This window comes from Phyllobates terribilis, unplaced genomic scaffold (assembly GCF_046119375.1).
Source record: "Phyllobates terribilis strain yellow unplaced genomic scaffold, ASM4611937v1 Scaffold_7__3_contigs__length_470593459, whole genome shotgun sequence".
Lineage (NCBI taxonomy): Eukaryota > Metazoa > Chordata > Amphibia > Anura > Dendrobatidae > Phyllobates > Phyllobates terribilis.
Window position 1 is genome coordinate 191,666,765 of NW_027362767.1, and position 24,292 is coordinate 191,691,056.

At 46.6% G+C, this 24,292-nt stretch overlaps 1 protein-coding gene across 4 annotated transcripts in view; it reads left to right on the forward strand.

The window, feature by feature from the left end:
- LOC141154139 (serine/threonine-protein kinase Nek1-like) overlaps positions 1-23,905 on the forward strand; it is a 43,789-nt gene extending 19,884 nt beyond the window's left edge. For 3 of the 4 annotated variants that reach the window (XM_073639627.1, XM_073639626.1, XM_073639628.1), the window contains exons 2-4: positions 4,459-5,603; positions 13,887-14,072; positions 22,833-23,905. In XM_073639627.1, the coding sequence (XP_073495728.1) occupies positions 4,472-5,603; positions 13,887-14,072; positions 22,833-23,005 (1,491 nt within the window). In that variant the 5' untranslated portion in view covers positions 4,459-4,471 and the 3' untranslated portion in view covers positions 23,006-23,905. The remainder of the gene's footprint in view (positions 1-4,458; positions 5,604-13,886; positions 14,073-22,832) is intronic. The other variant, XM_073639629.1, reaches the window with a different exon arrangement.
- Positions 23,906-24,292: the final 387 nt, after the last annotated feature.

Consider the following 24,292-nt stretch of genomic DNA (forward strand, 5'->3'; position numbering starts at 1 on the left):
GTGCCCCTCTGTGACATCACCATACATGCATACACGACTGAGCAGTGCCCCTCTGTGACATCACCATACAAACAGACACGACTGAGCAGAGCCCCTCTGTGACATCACCATACATACATACACGACTGAGCAGTGCCCCTCTGTGACATCACCATACAAACAGACACGACTGAGCAGAGCCCCTCTGTGACATCACCATACATACATACACGACTGAGCAGTGTCCCTCTGTGACATCACCATACATACATACACGACTGAGCAGTGTCCCTCTGTGACATCACCATACATACATACACGACTGAGCAGTGCCCCTCTGTGACATCACCATACATACATACACGACTGAGCAGTGCCCCTCTGTGACATCACCATACATACATACACGACTGAGCAGTGCCCCTCTGTGACATCACCATACATACATACACGACTGAGCAGTGCCCCTCTGTGACATCACCATACATACATACACGACTGAGCAGTGCCCCTCTGTGACATCACCATACATACATACACGACTGAGCAGTGCCCCTCTGTGACATCACCATACATACACGACTGAGCAGTGCCCCTCTGTGACATCACCATACATACATACACGACTGAGCAGTGCCCCTCTGTGACATCACCATACATACATACACAACTGAGCAGTGCCCCTCTGTGACATCACCATACATACACGACTGAGCAGTGCCCCTCTGTGACATCACCATGCATACACGATTGAGCAGTGCCCCTCTGTGACATCACCATACATACATACACGACTGAGCAGTGCCCCTCTGTGACATCACCATACATACATACACGACTGAGCAGTGCCCCTCTGTGACATCACCATACATACATACACGACTGAGCAGTGCCCCTCTGTGACATCACCATACATACATACATGACTGAGCAGTGCCCCTCTGTGATATCACCATACATACACGACTGAGCAGTGCCCCTCTGTGACATCACCATACATACATACATGACTGAGCAGTGCCCCTCTGTGATATCACCATACATACACGACTGAGCAGTGCCCCTCTGTGACATCACCATACATACATACATGACTGAGCAGTTCCCCTCTGTGATATACACCACTGAGCAGTGCCCCTCTGTGACATCACCATACATACATACACGACTGAGCAGTGCCCCTCTGTGACATCACCATACATACATACACGACTGAGCAGTGCCCCTCTGTGACATCACCATACATACATACACGACTGAGCAGTGCCCCTCTGTGACATCACCATACATACACGACTGAGCAGTGCCCCTCTGTGACATCACCATACATACATACACCACTGAGCAGTGCCCCTCTGTGACATCACCATACATACATACACCACTGAGCAGTGCCCCTCTGTGACATCACCATACATACATACACGACTGAGCAGTGCCCCTCTGTGACATCACCATACATACACGACTGAGCAGTGCCCCTCTGTGACATCACCATACATACACGACTGAGCAGTGCCCCTCTGTGACATCACCATACATACATACACGACTGAGCAGTGCCCCTCTGTGACATCACCATACATACATACACAACTGAGCAGTGCCCCTCTGTGACATCACCATACATACACAACTGAGCAGTGCCCCTCTGTGACATCACCATGCATACACGATTGAGCAGTGCCCCTCTGTGACATCACCATACATACATACACGACTGAGCAGTGCCCCTCTGTGACATCACCATACATACATACACGACTGAGCAGTGCCCCTCTGTGACATCACCATACATACATACACGACTGAGCAGTGCCCCTCTGTGACATCACCATACATACATACATGACTGAGCAGTGCCCCTCTGTGATATCACCATACATACACGACTGAGCAGTGCCCCTCTGTGACATCACCATACATACATACATGACTGAGCAGTGCCCCTCTGTGATATCACCATACATACACGACTGAGCAGTGCCCCTCTGTGACATCACCATACATACATACACGACTGAGCAGTGCCCCTCTGTGACATCACCATACATACATACACGACTGAGCAGTGCCCCTCTGTGACATCACCATACATACATACACGACTGAGCAGTGCCCCTCTGTGACATCACCATACATACACGACTGAGCAGTGCTCCTCTGTGACATCACCATACATACATACACGATTGAGCAGTGCCCCTCTGTGACATCACCATACATACACACACGACTGAGCAGTGCTCCTCTGTGACATCACCATACATACATACATACACGACTGAGCAGTGCCCCTCTGTGACATCACCATACATACACGACTGAGTAGTCCCCCTCTGTGACATCACCATACATACACGACTGAGCAGTGCCCCTCTGTGACATCACCATACATACATACACGACTGAGCAGTGCCCCTCTGTGACATCACCATACATACACGACTGAGCAGTGCCCCTCTGTGACATCACCATACATACATACACGACTGAGCAGTGCCCCTCTGTGACATCACCATACATACACGACTGAGCAGTGCTCCTCTGTGACATCACCATACATACACGACTGAGCAGTGCCCCTCTGTGACATCACCATACATACATACACGACTGAGCAGTGCCCCTCTGTGACATCACCATACATACATACACGACTGAGTAGTCCCCCTCTGTGACATCACCATACATACACGACTGAGCAGTGCCCCTCTGTGACATCACCATACATACATACACGACTGAGCAGTGCCCCTCTGTGACATCACCATACATACACGACTGAGCAGTGCTTCTCTGTGACATCACCATACATACATACACGACTGAGCAGTGCCCCTCTGTGACATCACCATACATACATACACGACTGAGCAGTGCCCCTCTGTGACATCACCATACATACACGACTGAGCAGTGCCCCTCTGTGACATCACCATACATACATACACAACTGAGCAGTGCCCCTCTGTGACATCGCCATAGATACATACACGACTGAGCAGTGCCCCTCTGTGACATCACCATACATACATACACGACTGAGCAGTGCCCCTCTGTGACATCACCATACATACACGACTGAGCAGTGCCCCTCTGTGACATCACCATACATACATACACGACTGAGCAGTGCCCCTCTGTGACATCACCATACATACATACACGACTGAGCAGTGCCCCTCTGTGACATCACCATACATACACGACTGAGCAGTGCTCCTCTGTGACATCACCATACATACATACACGACTGAGCAGTGCCCCTCTGTGACATCACCATACATACACGACTGAGTAGTCCCCCTCTGTGACATCACCATACATACACGACTGAGCAGTGCCCCTCTGTGACATCACCATACATACATACACGACTGAGCAGTGCCCCTCTGTGACATCACCATACATACACGACTGAGCAGTGCCCCTCTGTGACATCACCATACATACATACACGACTGAGCAGTGCCCCTCTGTGACATCACCATACATACATACACGACTGAGCAGTGCCCCTCTGTGACATCACCATACATACACGACTGAGCAGTGCTCCTCTGTGACATCACCATACATACATACACGATTGAGCAGTGCCCCTCTGTGACATCACCATACATACACACACGACTGAGCAGTGCTCCTCTGTGACATCACCATACATACATACATACACGACTGAGCAGTGCCCCTCTGTGACATCACCATACATACACGACTGAGTAGTCCCCCTCTGTGACATCACCATACATACACGACTGAGCAGTGCCCCTCTGTGACATCACCATACATACATACACGACTGAGCAGTGCCCCTCTGTGACATCACCATACATACACGACTGAGCAGTGCTCCTCTGTGACATCACCATACATACATACACGACTGAGCAGTGCCCCTCTGTGACATCACCATACATACATACACGACTGAGCAGTGCCCCTCTGTGACATCACCATACATACACGACTGAGCAGTGCCCCTCTGTGACATCACCATACATACATACACAACTGAGCAGTGCCCCTCTGTGACATCGCCATAGATACATACACGACTGAGCAGTGCCCCTCTGTGACATCACCATACATACATACACGACTGAGCAGTGCTCCTCTGTGACATCACCATACATACATACACGACTGAGCAGTGCCCCTCTGTGACATCACCATACGTACATACACGACTGAGCAGTGCCCCTCTGTGACATCACCACACATACACGACTGAGCAGTGCCCCTCTGTGACATCACCATACATACATACACGACTGAGCAGTGCCCCTCTGTGACATCACCATACATACATACACATTGTGTGACTTGTCCTGTAGTTGGCCGGGGATTTATTTCTTGAATGCCATTTTTGCTGTCCTATAATCAGACGTTAGAGCGAGGCCCTCCCTGGAAGGTCTTTCCACGTAGACTACATATGTTTAGATATTTTCACAGTGTTTTTATTGTACATAGGTGAGGACTTATCATGGAGAATTATGAGAACATATTGAAAATTGGGCGAGGTGCTACGGCAGAAGTGTTTCTCATGAGAAATACTCACAGTAAGAAGATTTACGCAGTGAAGAAGATCAAAGTAGATGCATCCAAACGACTGCGAACCAAGGAGTGTGTGCTACGAGAAGCCACCATCCTACGTAAACTTCTACACCCTAACATTGTAGTGTGCTATGAGCACTTCTGTGACCCAGACCAGGAGCATGTTTTTATTGTCCAGGACTATTGTGATGGAGGAACCCTGGATGATCACATCAAACAGAGGAAAGGAGTTTTCTACTCAGAAGCCGTCATCATGGACTGGTTTCTTCAGTTGACGTTGGCTGTTCAGTACATCCATTCCATGAAAATCCTCCACAGAGATATCAAGACTTCAAATGTCTTTCTTACCAAAAAGGGCATGATTCGTCTTGGGGATTTTGGCATTTCCAAGGTAATGAACAACACCTTGGATATGGCGAGTACATGTGTGGGCACACCTTACTACCTCAGTCCAGAGCTGTGCCAAGATATTCCATATAGCTCGAAATCTGACATTTGGGCCCTCGGTTGTTTACTTTATGAAATGTGTGCCCTAAAGCCAGCATTTAATGCAACCAATTTAATAAGCCTTTTTTACAAGATTGTCAAATGCGACTATCCTCCACTGCCTGACAGCTACTCAGCCGAGTTACAATCCTTGGTGGAAACCATTTTAGACAAGTCTCCAGAATCGCGGCCTAGTGCAAACGGCATACTGAGCCTGGGGTTTGTGCAGGAACATCTAAAACAGTTTATCCAAAAACACGAATTTCACCTGTACAGACAGAGCTTGGAACAGAAACACATCCGGGAGGTCTATCCTCCAGAAAATCGGAGCAAAACCTCACTGGCTTGTCATGGGGTAAATAAAGTGGAGGCGCGGTGTAAATCTACCCCACCAACCTCCTATAAGCCAGATGTTGGTTCTTGTGAGTTGTGGGATCACGATGAGTTATCAGGTACCGGGGATAGATCCGATTATTCAGAAGACTTTGATAAAGACAGTAGTTCTTCCATAGAAGAAGATCTTGAGGGTGAAACTTGCCTTCTGCATCAGAATGACGACATTCCGGAGGAGATCGGTAAGTCCGGCAGCACGGTAATGGGATGGTGCCTGTGTAATTGGCAAGGCTCGGACTATTCCTGCTGTCTGTATGGAATAATGCATAAGATGTGGCACGTGACAAGGTTGTGGGGATCAGCAGTAAATGCAGGGCTTCTAGTGCTATATGGGTTATGGTGTGAAGAAGAAAATATAACTAGCTGGGTACAGAAATATAAGAACTAGTTCCGCACATCAGTGCCCGTATCACATGACCATGGGTCACCGATGGGTTGGCATGATAACCCGGGTTCTACAGGAGACCAGCTTGTCATTGCCGGGATGCTATGAGTAAACAAATGAGAGGAGATAAGAAGCTGGGCTGATCCTTCGTGCTGGTCCAGAGACACAAAAGGGTTAATGATAAACCAAAACTTTCTTTATTACTTGGCCTACGCGTTTCGTGGCTACACTGCCACTTCCTCAGGGCTCATGCTATGAGTGACGCCCAGTGGTCGGTGCTCATAGCAAGTGAGCATTATTGCTACACCCAGCAGGGCTGAATATGCTGTGTGTAGCACATGTGATCGGATGATCGCAGCTTCTAGTCTCCCATGGAGACTATTGAAGCAAGTGAAAAGTAAAATAAAATGTTTTTAAAAATATTTAAAAAATATAAAAGTTCAAATCACCCCCTTTCATCCTATTCAAAATAAAACAATAAAAAAATCAAATATACACATATTTGGTATCGCTGCGTTCAGTATCGCCCAATCTATCAATATAGAAAAATAATTAATCTGATCGGTAAACGGCGTAACGAGAAAAAATTGAAAACTTTTTTTGGTTGCCGTAACATTGCAATAATATGCAGTAACAGGCAATTAAAACATCATATTTACCCCAAAATGGTATCAATAAAAACATCAGCTCGGTGCGCAAAAAATAAGCCCTCACCCGGCCCCAGATCACGAAAAATGGAGACGCTACGGGTCTCGGAAAATGGTGCCATATTTTTTTTTTTTTTTTTTAACAAACTTTGGATTTTTTTCACCACTTAAATAAAAAAGAACCTATAGATGTTTGGTGTCTACGAACTCGTAATGACCTGGAGAATAATAATGGCAGGTCAGCTTTAGCATTTAGTGAACATAGTAAAAAAAAAAAAAAAAAACAGCCCCTCAATCCTGCTTTTATCAGGATTTTGACATTTTTTTCCTATGTACTTAAAACACACACGTTTTTACTGCTAATTGCCACAGTTTTGTGACGTGATTTTTGACAAGATTTGTACAGGTAAAACACTGTAGAAATGTGTTTTTCTCTCTGCTGATATTCCCCCCCATCATCATGGCCTCCAAACTCCTGTCCCTTGCTTCATCCTTTGGGCTTACTCAGTGGTCCTCCTCAGCCACACACACAGATGGACACACACTAGGCCTTACCTTCACCTACTCTGCTCCTCATCAATCTCACCTCTCCCCCTATCTGATCATCATTTACTCACTTTCCCATCCCTGGTCCACCTCACCTGCCCCCCCACCATGTTCAGAAACTAGCACACCGCTGCAGAAACCTCACACACCTACACTTTCACACACGCTCTGACTATTCTACCACGCTACTCCATATCTTCACTCCACAACACAGACAGCGCCCCCCGTTGTCTACAACACCATACTGACATCACCTATTGACTCAATCACCCCCTTGTGCATGGCAGAGTGCAACAGATCAATAGACAACCTTGACACAACAACCTCGCTAAAAAGCTCCAGCAAGTGTCCAGGGTCACAGAGCGGCACTGGAAGAAAACGCACTCACAAGGAGATTTCACCGCATTCAAAACCGCAACTTTCACATTCAAAGCGGACCTCACCGCTGCTAAATAGATCTACCGTATTTTCCGGACTATAAGACGCACATAGGTTTTAGAAGAGGAAAATAAAAAAAATGTAAGCAAAAAATGTGGTCATGATGCACTTTTAAGGGGGGGGGGGTCTTCTGCTGACACTGGTATAGGGGTAATGTCCCCCAATTCTGACAATATCCCCCATCCTTGTATATATACCCCCCCCCTTCCTTTTATATGTGGTCCCCATCCCCATCCTGGTATGTCTGGCATCCCTCCATCCTGGTATGCGTGGCACCCCTCATCCTTATCCTGGTATGCATGGCACCCCTCATTCTTATTCTGGTATGCATGGCACTCCTCATCCCTATCCTGGTATGCATGGCACCCCTCATCCCTATCCTGGTATGCATGGCACCCCTCATCCCTATCCTGTTATGCATGACCCCCTCATCCTTATCCTGGTATGCATGGCACCCCTCAGCCTTATTCTGGTATGCATGGCACTCCTCATCCCTATCCTGGTATGCATGGCACTCCTCATCCCTATCCTGGTATGCATGGCACCCCTCATCCCTATCCTGGTATGCATGGCACCCCTCATCCCTATCCTGGTATGCATGACCCCCTCATCCTTATCCTGGTATGCATGGCACCCCTCAGCCTTATCCTGCTATGCATGGTACCCCTCATCCTTATCCTGGTATGCATGGCACCCCTCATCCCTATCCTGGTATGCATGGCACCCCTCATCCCTATCCTGGTATGCATGGCATCCCTCATCCCTATCCTGGTATGCATGGCATCCCTCATCCCTATCCTGGTATGCATGGCATCCCTCATCCCTATCCTGGTATGCATGGCACCCCTCATCCCTATCCTGGTATGCATGGCACCCCTCATCCTTATCTTGGTATGCATGGCACCCCTCATCCTTATCCTGGTAAGCATGGCACCCCTCATCCCTATCCTGGTATGCATGGCACCCCTAATCCCTGTCCTGGTATACATGGCACCCCTAACCCCCATCAGGCTGCACATTAAAAAAAAAATAAACACTCCTACTCATCTTTCTTCTCTCCTCCAGTGCAGCATCCTGTCTTTCCGCACTGATCTCTCCATGTGAGCTGCGCATGACGTCACTGCCATGCGCGGCTCACAAGGAGAGATCAGCTGCCGGAAGTCACTGCTCCCCACGCCGGGACTGTGTGCGCGGGGAGCAGTGACTTCACTCTCCTCCATAGCCGGCACACAGCGGAGCCGGGCTGCGGCTCCTGCTGCTGCCGGGCTATAGCGTGTGCCCGCTAATGAAAGGGCATGCGTATTCACCCCCTCCCCACGCCCATGGGCGTAGAGAGAGGTTGAATACTCATGCCCTTTAACAGCGGGCACACGCTATAGCCCGGCAGGAGCTGCAGCGCGGCTACACTGTGTACCGCTATTAAGGAGCATGAATATTCAGTGCTCCCCACAGCCATGGGCGTGGGGAGCAGTGAATATTCATCTTCTTTAGCAGTGAGGACAGTGTAGGCTGCAGCAGGCAGCTGCTACCTCCTGTGCCCCGCTCCCCCACCGCTACCGCTCCCCCCACACCACACATAAATATACACCCCCCCAACATTCAGACTATAAGACGCACCCCCCATTTTCCTCCAAAATTTTGGAGGAAAAAGGTGTGTCTTATAGTCCGAAAAATACGGTATGTCACAACCGCCATATCTTTTTTTTATCCCACAACCAGAGGTGGATTAAGAGTAGCAAGGGCCCTGGGCGGTTTAGAGGGCGCGGCCCCCCCCCACACACACCTGATGTATCACATGTCACATGATCCCCTGTGATAGATCATGTGATAGTTCACGTGAAATTAATTTGGCACAATATGAATATATTAATTATAATAATTTTTTTTAGGCTGTGTGCCCACGATGCGTTTTTTAAGCGTTTCTGCAGAGGTTATTCCGCTGCAGAAATGCTTAAAAAACGCTTGGTAGAAGGTCTGCCATGTTCCCCAATGATAATCCACATGTGCTGTGCACATGCTGCGGAAACTTCCAATGCGGATTATCATTGCGGAAAAATCCGCAGCATTACCAATTATTTTGCGGAAGCGCGGCGTTTTCGCCGCCATTGACTTGCATTAGACCGCATGGAATCCGCATCACTGCATCTGTACATGCGGATATCATGCTTTTCAATGTGCGGATGGTACCTGGATCTGGAGAAGAGGAGACTCTCCTCCGGACCCGGGTACCATAGAACCTGTAAAAAAAGAATAAAATAAAAAATAAATATTATACTTACCTTCTGATGGCCCCCGGTGTCTTTAACCGATGCGTCCTGGCTTGCCGGCTGCTCGCGGTAGACTAAAGGACCTGCCATTACGTCATTTAGTCATGTGACGGGTCACGTGACCGCTGACATTGGCAGGTCATCAGAAGGTAAGTATATATTTATTTTTTACCATTCTTTCGGTCACACTATATATGCCGGTTGCATGGATTTATATAGTGTGACCAAGTTGTCAAGCACTTTCCAAGTGATGCTAAAATCGCTTGTCAACCCGCATGCGGAAATGCAAGTGAAGAACGCTTCACATCCGCTTGTCCCTGGCTGGAAAAACGCATGTACAGTCTGCATGGACAATCCGCATGCGTTTTTTCTGTCAGGGAGATGCAGAAATGCTCAAAAAAAATCCGGAGCATTTCTACATCGTGGGCACATAGCCTTACTTTAATAGTATGGCTTAATATTGAGCACATGTAGCCATCTCTACACAGCAGGAGGCCACACGTAGCCATCTCTACACAGCAGGAGGCCACACGTAGCCATCTCTACACAGCAGGAGGCCACACCTAGCCATCTATACACAGGAGGAGGCCGCACGTAGACATCTATACACAGCAGGAGACCGCACGTAGACATCTATACACAGCAGGAGGCCGCACGTACCCATCTATACACGGCAGGAGGCCGCACGTACCCATCTATACACAGCAGGAGGCCACATGTAGCCATCTATACACAGCAGGAGGCCGCACGTAGCCATCTATACACAGCAGGAGGCCACATATAGCAATCTATACACTGCAGGAGGCCGCACGTAGCCTTCTATACACAGCGGGAGGCCGCACGTAGCCATCTATACACAGCGGGAGGCCGCACGTAGCCATCTATACACAGCAGGAGGCCACACGTAGTCTTCTATACACAGCGGGAGGCCGCACGCAGTCACGCACACACACAAACATATACAGACATATACATACATGCATAAACACATTTGAAACACAAAAATACATATAAACAGACATCACACAATGATGTCTGCCTGCACACACACCCACTCAATCACACACACACACTCACCATCCCCCGGCTTCAGTCCTCCTGCTTCTCTCCGGTGCAGCAGTGCAGGCCGGGCACGCACTGCGTGACGTCATACTAGCAGACACGGCCGCGCACAGGGCCGTGTCTCCTAGCTGTGACGCGGCCGGGCCAGCAAACAGGGAAGTTAACAGGTGCAGTGCTGGCGCGGCCGAAGAAGAAGCAGCGACCATGCGCAGCTGCTGGCGGAGCTGTCCGGGCCCCCCCCCCCCCCCCCCACCACTGTCTGCCGGTATGTGCCGTGGCGCCGCACATATTATAATGAGGGCAATCTGGCCATGGATTCCCCGGGGCCCCGGTCGGTAGCCCAGATTGCCCTCATTATAATCCGCATATGCCCACAACCCTAGTTATTCAACACTTTTAACTCCCTCCTCTGCCCCCTCTGACCTCCTTTATCTCTGCAGAAGACTTTGCTGCTCATTTCAAAAATAAGGTCGACCAAACAAGGCAAGTATTTACTGCCCATCCATCACAACCCTTATGTATAAAAGACCACTTCCCCTCCCCAATAACCTCCCTCCCCACCATCACTGAAGGAGAACTCACTCATCTCTTCTCCAAATCGCACCTCACCACTTGTGTACTTGACCCCATCCCACCTCCTCCACAACCACACCCCACGCTTATCCTGGCCCTACCCCATTTTTTCAACCTATTGTTAACCTCTAGTAACTTCCCTTCTGCTTTCAAACATGCTACAATCACATCTATCCTGAAGAAGCCATCCCTCGACCGATCCTCTACATCCTTCTATCGCCCCATATCACTTCTCCTGTTGTCCTTCAAACTCCTCGAACAGCATGGCCATGCTGAACTTTCTTACCATCTCATCTAACTCACTCTTTGACAACCTATAATCTGGCTTCCGTCCCCACCACTACACCGAAACTGCCCTGACCAAAATGACTAATGACAAGAAATCTGACAGAAAATTCTCCATACTCCTCTTCCTTCTAGACCGGTCCTCTGTCTTCGACACAATCAACAACTCCCTCCTACTACAAATCCTCTCCTCCCTTGGTGTCAAAGACCTTGCCCTGTTCCTGGATCTCCTTCTACCTCTCCCACCGCACATTGAGCGTCTCCCACTCCCACACTACCTCCTCATTTATAGATTGTAAGCTTGCGAACAGGACCCTCACTATTTTGGTATCTGACTTATTCTTATTCTGTAATGTCTTTATTGTCTGTACGAGTCCCCTCCAAAATTGTAAATTGCTGCAGAATATGTTGGCGCCATAAAAATTATTATCCCACCTTCTCTCTGTTCGTGTCCCTCAAGGCTCTGATTTTGGACCCTTACTTTTCTCAATCGATACCTTTTGGCCAGGGGCAACTCATAAAGTCCCATAGCTTTCAGGACCATCCAAATGCTGATGACACCCAGATCTACCTCTCTGGCCCAGACGTCGCCTCTCTGCTGTCTAGAATCCCAGCATGTCTATCAGCCATATCCTCCGTCTTCTCATCACGCTTCCTAAAGCTCAACGTGGACAAAAAAGAACTGCTCATCTGTCCTCCATCTCACCTAACCCCCCACAATAAATTATATCACGCATTCCCCTGTACCGACAATCCGCTGTCTCAGAGTAACTCTCAACTCTGCCCTGTCCTTCAAACCGCACATCCAACTTTTGCCGCCTCCAAAATATTTCCCAAATCTGTTCTTTCCTCAACCTTGAATCTACTAAAATGTTAGTGCATGCCCTCATCATCTCCCGCCTTGACTACTGCAACATCCTCCTGTGGCCTCTGTGTCCTTTACTCTGCTACATGACTAATCCACCTCTCTCCTCCCTACTAGTGATGAGCGAGCATGTTCTGTTAACCCTTTTGGCGAGCATGCTCGGGTGCTCGCGAGTATCTTCAGCGTGCTCGGTGATATGTCCGTGCGCATGATTTGTGACTGTTTGACAGCTTTAATACTTGTGAGGAAGGCCTGTTTCTTAGGCATTTTAGGTGAATGCTAGCATCGATTATACCTGTCCCTTACCAGACGGTATTGCCCTATTTTGTGTGCGCTTCTGTCCCATCCACCCGTGGATGTTAACTAGTTACATGCTGCTGTCAAACAATGAAAGCGGCATGTAACTCGAGCTTCCGGGAAGCGCGTTGTTGGCTCCGCCCATTGGCGACCCCGGTTCACCGATGGGTTGACATGACAAGCTGGGGTCTGGATGAGACCCCTGTGGTTGTCATAGCCGATCTGCTATGAGCGCCTCCCAGTAGTCAGCATTCATAGCAGATGAGCACTATTGTTACACATAGCAGGTTGTGTTATCCCCCTTTCGCCCCCTTCAAAATAAAAGTATAAAAAAAAAATCAAATATACTCATATTCAGAATCGCCCGATCTATCAATATAAAAAAAAAAATTAATCAGATCGGTAAACGGCATAACAATAAAAAAAAATCTAAACGCCAGAATTATGTTTTTTTTGTCGCTGCAACATTGCAATAAAATGCAATAAGAGGCGATCAAAACATCGGATCTACCCCAAAATGGTATCAATGAAAACGTCAACTCGGTGCTCAAAAAACACCATATTGATGGAAAAATAAAAAGGCTATGGCTCTGGGAAGAAGGGGATAAAATCAAGCCGGAACGGAGAGCTGCGGACACACAGCTCGCTCTGATTTTAGCTTGGGCTGGATCTGGAGAAGCGGTTGTGATGAGATTCTTAGCTGTGACCGAGCCTGAGATCTAGACCTCAGTAGTCAGACGGCATCTCACCCCTGCAAGGACCTATAAGATATGTCTGTACCACTGAAGAGTTTACACAGGTTAGCCAAGAGACCACAAAACAGGGAATGTTCAAATAACAAAATCCTACTGCGGTGATGACATGTCAGCCGTGGACACGTGACTTCTACTGGTCTGAACATGTCACCGACAGCACGTGGCCACTGAGACCAGCAGTCAGGTGTGTGTGGTGGACACGTCACCACTGCAGGGAAGACCATCAGACCAATGAAGGGTCATGCCGGACCGTGGATCTCAGTCTAGAAAGCATTGATCACGGAAGAACGCGGAAGAGCGGACTGTTACCAGTCAGTGAATGGCGTCTTCTTATCACCCACTCAGGTTCCAGTGATGAGGAGGTGCCCGATTACCCTGATGATTTTGAGGAGGTTGAAGGAAACACTCTGGAGATGGTTGTGAGTCACGCCAGGTCAGCCATGGATGTATCTGCTGATAATGAAACCTTCCAAGATGAAGATACAAACTCACTGACCAAAACGCTGAAGACCATGCGTCAGCAGTATATAGGTATGAGAGAAGACGGTATATTCTGGGCATCAGGCAGCGCGGGCCATTAGAAATCTGCTGGAGAATCATGGGACCTAAAACAGAATATTATATTATATGTATTATATCATTCACAGATGACTATAGGGGCTGTCAGGACTTGTATAGTGATGAGCTATGCCCTGGATAGGTCGTAAGTATATCAGATTGTGGGGGACGGGCACCTGCACTGATCACCTGCTTCCAGCTTCTGCAGGGACCAGATATACACCGTATACGGACCAGACATACACAGTATACGGACCAGACATACACAGTATACGGACCAGACATACACAGTATACGGACCAGACATACACAGTATACGGACCAGACATACACAGTATACGGACCAGATATACACAGTATACGGACCAGATATACACAGTATACAGACCAGACATACACAGTATACGGACCAGACATACACAGTATACAGACCAGATACACACAGTATACAGACCAGATATACACAGTATACAGACCAGATATACACAGTATACAGACCAGATATACACAGTATACAGACCAGACATACACAGTATACCGACCAGATATACACAGTATACAGACCAGACATACACAGTATACAGATCAGATGTGTACAGTATACAGACCAGACGTACACAGTATACAGACCAGACGTACACAGTATACGGACCAGACGTACACAGTATACGGACCAGACGTGCACAGTATACGGACCAGACGTGCACAGTATACGGACCAGACGTGCACAGTATACGGACCAGACATACACAGTATACGGACCAGACATACACAGTATACGGACCAGACATACACAGTATACGGACCAGATATACACAGTATACAGACCAGACATACACAGTATACAGACCAGACATACACAGTATACAGATCAGATGTGTACAGTATACGGACCAGACGTGCACAGTATACGGACCAGACGTGCACAGTATACGGACCAGACGTGCACAGTATACGGACCAGACGTGCACAGTATACGGACCAGACGTGCACAGTATACGGACCAGACGTGCACAGTATACGGACCAGACGTGCACAGTATACGGACCAGATGTGCACAGTATACAGAGCTGGAATATCAGGCATTATCATACAAGAGTACACAAAGAAAAAGATGGCCCCGATTCATCAAGACTGGCATTGTGGATGTCATGCTTCTGTACAGGAGTTAGATATACTTTTAACTTCGTGGCACTTTTAGCTGTCGTGGGCTAGTGTAAAAAATGAAAAAACAAAGTAGCACACTGTAACACTGAGTATGTGAATATGAAGTATGAAATGTGAATAGCATTACTGCTGTAGAAAATAGAAATAACTGAGAAATCTTAGCGCATAAATTGGCCAATTCATGTGTATCTGACAGCCGCGATAAGGCGTTTCTCGATGTCAGGACCTAACAATGTGAATACCTCTCTAAGAGACATCCGTCTGCTTATGTGTGGGAAAGTAAGATCCTGATGCAATTAAAACCATCTGCGGCATGGGGGTGGAGTGCTCAGTCAACGCTTAAATCTAGTAACAAAGAAAATGACGGCACTTCCACTACAAGAATTAAGTGTGAACAGGTGCCTTCTAAGAGGAGCTACCTCCATGTACAATAAACAAATAAAGTAGCAGACTGTAATGCTGAGTATGTAAATATGAAGTATGAAATATGAACAGCATTATTGCTGTAGAATATAGAAATAAATGAGAAATCTTAGCGCATAAATTGGCCAATTCATGTGAACCTGACAGCCGCGATAAGGCGATTCTCGATGTCAGGACCTAACAATGTGAACTCTCTAAGGGACATCCGTCTGCTTATGTGTGGGAAAGTAAGATCCTGATGCAATGATTTATTTCTATTTTCTACAGCAGTAATGCTATTCACATTTCATACTTCATATTCACATACTCAGCGTTACAGAGTGCTACTTTGTTTGTTCATTGTATACGGAGGTAGCTCCTCTTAGTAAGCATCTGTTCACACCTATTTCTTATAGTGGAAGTGCCGTCATTGTCATTTTCTTTGTTAGTGTAAAAAATGGACTCTCTGAGCGTCTAGAGTACATTTATGTCGTCCTTTATTCCACCTTTATGGCTCAAATTATAAATTAGTCGAGTGCGTATGGCCACACTCCCTCCCACCAGAACTGTGCCCACTTCTTAATAAGTTGGCGTATACTGGCATAGAAACACCAGAAAATGGCATAAATTGCTTGAATAAGTTTAAAATTAAGCAGTAATGGTTTAATGGCAGTAAAATAATAAGGAAACCAGAAATGATGTCCTCAGTAACGGATGGGATAGTGTCGCAGATTGGATATAAATGTGGCTGTTGTGAGTTTTGACGTACAGGATTAATAACAGGATGAGCGTTGCTATATACATCCGCTAAACACCATCTCATTTCATGTCATTGTTTCTTAATCTTTATGACAGTAATGAACTCCCCCTACGAGGTATCTACATGACCGTAAGAAGCTGAAAAATGTATTTAATAACAATAACAAACCCCATTAGTTCCTTACGTGAGGAATATAATATAATAAAATTCTCTATGGTACCCTATAAATGACAAAAAAATCTTAATTTTCTTTTTTCTGGATCAGAGCCTCCTGCTTTCTATTAAAAAATAATTCCCATTAATTTGGGAAGATTGAAAAACACCCTATCTAAATCACAAATCCCCTTAAAGGGAATGTGTCACCCCCTGGGCGATATCAGACCACTACTATGGGCATACAGGGTGTAGAAAAGGACCTGTCACAGCGCCCTGTCACGTGACGGGGAGAATATGTTAATTTCCAAATGAGGCGGTGAATTACGTGTATAATAAGCAGATAGAGGGGGTTGGCTTGGCGTCCCCCGAATTAATATGGGAAAAAAAAATTTAAAATGACCTCTAACAATATGTCTGTTTTGATATATTTATTTTTTTTCGCGGAGAAAATCCTTATTACTATATTTCAGCCAACTTTTCCTAATTTTCCATTCACAAAATGGATAAAACTAAGAATAAACAATTGCTCCTTTCTAATTACTGCTACAAATAAAAATGTCGTCACTAATTTCCAAGCTTTAAAGATATCTCCTAACCTTCCAGATGAGGAACTGCTTAACTTACTGCATCTAAGAGAGTACTTAAGAAAAAAAGGTAAACTTCTTTTAACCCTTCCAAGAGCCTTAGTCACATTATTCGATAATCTATCCTCGGACTCTACTTGGAACATGCGGGACCCTTACACATTTTTCCATACCCGTAAAACGTAAGGACATTTTTCCAGACCACTCTGACCCCTGTTGGGAGGGGCTGTTGTCTTAAAGGGATTATTTTCCACATATATTCGTATGAAAATCGTTCCAAAAACTTCCACAAATAACTCTTTTGAACTAGCTTATGCTCTTAGGAACAATTTACTTCCTAAATCCCTCATTAGATGGGCGCTATGGAAAACTAACTTCAAGTAGAGGGCTCTAGGCCAGATCAGCAAGATAAGACCAGTCCACAGACCGCCTCAAAGCATAAGTATGTTCCTCATCGTACAGACAGACACAGAGAGACAGATGGGGGCGGCCTGTCTATTTTTGCTGATCCGGCCTATAGTCCACCCCAGAGCACGGGCAGATCATTAACTCACAACTGCAAACACTGATTACACAAGACGGATTTCTTCACCTCAGGTATCCTATTAATCAGTGCAGCAGCCCCAACATGACACTGCCTGGAGTTTACTTAGCAAAATCCTGCTGACAGGTTCCCTAGGTATCCTATTAATCAATGCAGCAGCCCCAACATGACACTGCCTGGAGTTTACTTAGCAAAATCCTGCTGACAGGTTCCCTAGGTATCCTATTAATCAGTGCAGCAGCCCCAACATGACACTGCCTGGAGTTTACTTAGCAAAATCCTGCTGACAGGTTCCCTAGGTATCCTATTAATCAGTGCAGCAGCCCCAACATGACACTGCCTGGAGTTTACTTAGCAAAATCCTGCTGACAGGTTCCCTAGGTATCCTATTAATCAGTGCAGCAGCCCCAACATGACACTGCCTGGAGTTTACTTAGCAAAATCCTGCTGACAGGTTCCCTAGGTATCCTATTAATCAGTGCAGCAGCCCCAACATGACACTGCCTGGAGTTTACTTAGCAAAATCCTGCTGACAGGTTCCCTTTAAAGTTGCAACACCCAGTAGAAAGAAAGCCATTTAATTATGTAAATCCCAGTATGAATAGTCATGTTAATGATACACAAATGCTGAAAAATGGATACAAAAGTTTCAAAGCATCTTGATTTATTTAGTATGGAGTATGAGCACTATGTGCTGAAATCCCTGCACTTAGCAGAAAAGGTGTGTATCAGTGAGGTTATTAATGCTCATCTGAGGAATGTTATGCCGCTGGATGCACTTGGACAAATCATCAAGATCCCTGCTGGCAGCTTATTTTGCGATTGTCGACCAATGTTGTAGGATTTAGGACTAGTATAATGTTCCCTCATGAAGTCCTCTTCATGGTGTTATCAACATGATCTTCAGGCCAATATCCGAATATCTTTGCGTCCAAGACAAAAGTGTGACTGATCGCTGAAGAGGATAGACTTCCATTTCAGCTTATTGTTGCCATCTAGAGACCATGTGGGCAAAGCCATGAAAAGGCCTTCAGGAGGGAGCTGATGAGAAAATGCAAGCGCGCCATAAGGTCTTATCCAATGTAATATAATTGGTAGAGAAGCATTAGAAGTGCTCACCTAATAGAGTTGTGTGGGACACCTATGAAGCCTGGTAATCAGATGCTGCCGCTTCCTATGGATATGTCAGAGATAGATGCCGGGAATAGAAGTTGTTTCTGCGCTCTCCAGAGTCACCACAAACCAGTACTAAGGATAAAAAATAGGTTTATTCTCTACGCGTTTCAGAGTCCACCGACTCCTTCCTCAGGACACCCTTACATAATATACATACATTACCATACATTATGTATGGTTGTACCAAGGAAGGAGTTGATGGACTCTGAAACGTGTAGACAATAAACCTATTTTTATTCTTAGTATCTTAGTACTGGTTTGTCGTGACTCCAGAGAGCGCAGAACAACTTCCGTTCCCGCCATCTACTTCATGAGGGAACGTCACATTGCTCCTACCCCCATGATTTTGTTTCGTTTTTTTTCTTCATTTGCATATCATTAATATAGCTATTATTCCTGCGCTCTCCATAAAACCACAGCTTTTTTTTTTCTTGGTGTTGCAATTTCAATGTTGAGGAATATGTATATGTAATACATACATAGGCGGATTATAATGGGGGCAATCTGGGCTACCGCCCGGGGCCCCGGAGCTCCGGGGGGGGGTCCATGGCCAGATTGCCATCATTATACCGGCAGTCAGAGGTGGGGGGCCCCCTGGCCGTGCATGGCCCTCCATGATCTTTTACCCGGCCCCCGAGCAGGACCGGCAGCTGTATTTTGATGGCCGCTGGCCCATTAGTTTCTTCTTGCTCTGTGAGCTCACTATGTTCTCTACTGAATACTGAGGCGCGTGCAATAAAAGGCTAAGTCCTGACACCGGTGCCAGTGGCAGGACCTACTTTGTGGGAGGAATTAGCGCATGATTTGTACGAACCCCGAAGGATGGTAAATATCCAAATGGCCCCTGGTAGAGAAAAGACCCCTGGTCTAAGCTACTCAGCCATTGAAACAAGGAGCGAGGGGCCTGCTCACAAGAGCTTACAATCTGCAGGGAAATAGAGATGACTGTCACAGGTGAAATGTGTGTTTTATACAATGCTGCAGCCATCTTGTAGAAAATGATATCTCATGTCTGTGCACAGATATGAAGGGCTTGAGGCTGAAGGCTATTTGTGGGATACTGGTGGATGAATAATGTTAATGGGTGGAAAGGAGTAAAGTCCCCGAACACGTAAAGTCTGCTGGTACTGGTGGTATCTGTCCACACTATAATGTGTTTTGGGGGCTTGTGACTGTAACCTAGAAGGAGAGAAGGATCCATCCGGTTGAGTTTTAACAGCAGGTCCCTTTGTTCTCCCTGATGATCAGCCTTTGCCAGAGGAATTGTAGAGAACACAGCCCGTTACAGAGTGTTGGGGGGCTATCAGCCGAGCAATTATTTTTTACTGACCGCTATCTATTGGGTTACTAACATTATAGGCTTATATTGCATGCTGAAAAACTGTGCAAGTCTTTGAAAATAAAGCTGATTGTTCGAGGTATCACATTCAAGAGAATTGGTGCAGCACGAGAAAAGTCAGAGTCAGGAATGGGAGTTTGGGTCGGATGATTTTACATTGACATATTATTGAGCACAAGTACATTTTAATTTTTTTTTTACTATCGATGCTGCCTTAAGGTGATGGCGTTTAGGTAAGGTCACTAAATGTAGCCACACTTCAGGGTTTAAAAGGAACCTGTCACGTCCTAGTTGCTATGTACACTGTCTCCATTGCTTTGTTAGTGATGAAATGTGCATCACTAACAAGCTTTTTCCATTAAAATCGCTGGTAGTATACTGATTTTATAACTTTATATACACTTTCTCCTACCTGTCCGTATTCAGTCATAGGGGTGTCATTCTCTCATTCAGTCACTGCTGGCGCCGCCCATGTACGGTGGGTACGGAAAGTATTCAGACCCTTTTAAATTTTTCACTTGTTGTTTCATTGCAGCCATTTGGTAAATTCTAAAACGTTCATTGTTTTTCTCATTAAAGTACACTCTGCACCCCATCTTGACTGAAAAAAACAAATGTAGAAATGTTTGCAAATTTATTAAAAACTGAAAAACTGAAATATCACATGGTCATAAGTATTCAGACCCTTTGCTCAGTATTGAGTAGAAGCCCCCTTTTGAGCTAGTACAGCCATGAGTCTTCTTAGGAATGATGCAACAAGTTTTTCACCCCTGGATTTGGGGGTCCTCGCCATTCTTCCTTGCAGATCCTCTCCAGTTCCGTCAGGTTGGATGGTGAACGTTGGTGGACAGCCATTTTCAGGTCTCTCCAGAGATGCTCAATTGGGTTTAGGTCAGGGCTCTGGCTGGGCCAGTCAAGAATGGTCACAGAGTTGTTCTGAAGCCACTGCTTTGTTATTTTAGCTGTGTGATTAGGGTCATTGTCTTGTTGAAAGGTGAACCTTTGGCCAAGTCTGAGGTCCAGAGCACTCTGGAAGAGGTTTTCATCCAGGATATCTCTGTACTTGGCCGCATTCATGTTTCCTTTAATTGCAACCAGTCGTCCTGTCTCTGCAGCTGAAAATCACCCCCATAGCATGATGCTGCCACCACCATGTTTCATTGTTGGGATTGTATTGGGCAGGTGCTGAGCAGTGCCTGGTTTTCTCCATACATACCGCTTAGAATTATCACCAAAAAGTTCTATCTTCGTCTTATCAGACCAGAGAATATTATTTCTCATAGTTTGGGAGTCCTTCATGTGTTTTTGAGCAAATTGTATGAAGGCTTTCATATGTCATGCACTGAGGAGAGGCTTCCGTCGGGCCACTCTGCCATAAATGCCCAACTGATGGAGGGCTGTATTGATAGTTGACTTTGTGGAACTTTCTCTCATCTCCCTACTGCATCTCTGGAGCTCAGCCACAGTGATCTTGGGGTTCTTCTTTACCTCTCTCACCAAGGCTCTTCTCTCACTATTGCTCAGTTTGGCTGGATGGCCAGGTCTAGGAAGACTTCTGGTGGTCCCAAACTTCTTCCATTTAAGGATTATAAAGGCCACTGTGATCTTAGCAACCTTGACTAATGCAGAAATTCTTTTGTAACCTTGGCCAGATCTGTGCCTTGCCACAATTCTGTCTCTGAGCTCCTTGGGCAGTTCCTTTGAGCTCATGATTCTCATTTGGTCTGACATGCACTGTGAGCTGTGAGGTCTTATATAGACAGGTGTGCACCTTTCCAAATCAAGTCCTATCAGTTTAATTAAACACAGCTGGACTCCAATGAAGGAGTAGAACCATCTCAAGGAGGATCACAAGGAAATGGACAGCATGTGACTTAAATACGAGTGTCTGAGCAAAGGGTCTGAATACTTATGACCATGTGATAGTTCAGTTTTTCTTTTTTAATAAATTTTCAAAAATTTCTACATTTCTGTTTTTTTCAGTGAAGATGGGGTGCAGAGTGGACTTTAATGAGAAAAAAAAATGAACTTTTTAGAATTTACCAAATGGCTGCAATGAAACAAAGAAACATTTAAGGGGGTGTGAATACTTTACGTACCCATGTATTTGAATCCTGCTCCTGGTAGGGTTGCCTGTAGATCGGAGATGATTTGTTGTGCTCCTCACTTTAGCCTCCGATCTAGAGGAGAGGAGATCGTAGTTGCTGGAGTGAGGGTCTCGGTAATCCCCTCCGATGTAGACACAACCGGTAGACATGGGAAACGTCAGCAGTGACTGAATGCGGGGCTGCCCATGACTGAATGAGACAATCACACCCCTATGATTTGTCCTACCTGCTCGTATTCAAAGTTATAAAATCATTATGTTATCACCGATTTCAATGAAAAAAGCTTCATAGTGATGCACATTACATCACTAACAAAGCCATGGGGGAGTGTAGATAGTAGATAGGACGTGACCGGTTCCCTTTATGAAGCCGTTGAGTGTAGATAAGCCGTCAGTGAGACGGTGGTCAGCGCAGTCCATGTCTCAGCGCGGCGCCGCTTGTCTTATTACACAAAATGACTGTCCCTTCTCTCCTTGCTGTGTCTTGCCTTTGCTTAGGTGACGTGGGGAACACTCTGTACAATGAAATCTCCAACCATTTCCTGAAGGGGTTAAAACCAGAAGACCTCCAGCCACAGTTTGAGCATAGAATTGGCCCAGAAAGACTGGAAACTTGTTATATTCTCTTCAATATGGACCAGGACTCTTCTAAGGAGACGTCGGCATGTTAAATACACAGAGGCTTTTCAGTGTGAAGATATCCGATGTCTGTATCCTAAGAAGCGACCATTACTAATGACCCGCTACACTACTGCAACGACGTCAAGATGGAGACCATGAAAAGCAGGGGAAATCATAGAATATATTGTTCTTCTATCAGCGGATATCTTCTGCACATTTGCCTTAGCTTTCATGAGCTGTCACGTAGGATCTGATTAGACGGTCACCGCTCTGCGTGTGATGGGCCGATCACGTGTGATGGGCCGCTCTGCATGGGACTGATCGCGTGTGATGGGCTGATCGCGCGTGATGGGCCGCTCTGCATGGGACTGATCGCGTGTGATGGGCTACTCTGCGTGATGGGCCGCTCTGCATAGGGCTGATCGCGCATGATGGGCCGGTCGCGCGTGATGGGCCGCTCTGCGTGGGGCTGATCGCGTATGATGGGCCGGTCGCGCGTGATGGGCCGCTCTGCGTGGGGCTGATCGCGTATGATGGGCCGGTCGCGCGTGAAGAGCCGCTCTGTGTAGGGCTGATCGCGCGTGATGGGCTGCTCTGTGTAGGGCTGATTGCGCGTGATGGGCCGGTCGCGTGTGATGGGCCGCTCTGCGTAGGGCCAGTCGCGCATGATGGGCCGGTCGCGCGTGATGGGCCGGTCGCGCGTGATGGGCCGGTCGCGCGTGATGGGCCGGTCGCGTGTGATGGGCCGCTCTGCGTGGAGCTGATCGCGTATGGTGGGGCTGATCGCGTATGATGGGCCGGTTGCGCGTGAAGGGCTGTGCCTGGAGGCCACACGTGCCGCCTGCTTTATCTGCTCAGTATAAGGCTGAAGATCTTCTGTTGTAATGGTTTCTTATGTTCTACTGAAATGTAAACTAATATAAATAGCCGACTGTTACTTTTCCCATTTATATTTCTGACTCCTAAGGCTTTCTCTCCTTACATCTAGTTCTTCTGCTGTTCTTGTACCATTGTAGTCACGAGGCTTAAATGATGATGTAATATGCAGCATGGCCGTCATTCATTGTTGAGTAATGTTGTGGCGCCCCTGAGGGTTCGACCGCCACAGGAATGCTGCACTTCTTCAATGAAGTGTGGTGTTCCTCCTCTGAGGTAAGCCCAGTGTGATGGTAGTGATCTAGCCTTTTGCATCCAACACCACATTTCCACCAGAGAGAGCTAGTATGCACTAGTGCTGCTCCCCTGGTTACAGGGAGACTGGGGAACACAAAGTGGTAGGAACCAGTTAGTGGGTGTGGGTGGAGGAACAACTAGTTAGTGACACTTCATATTTAATA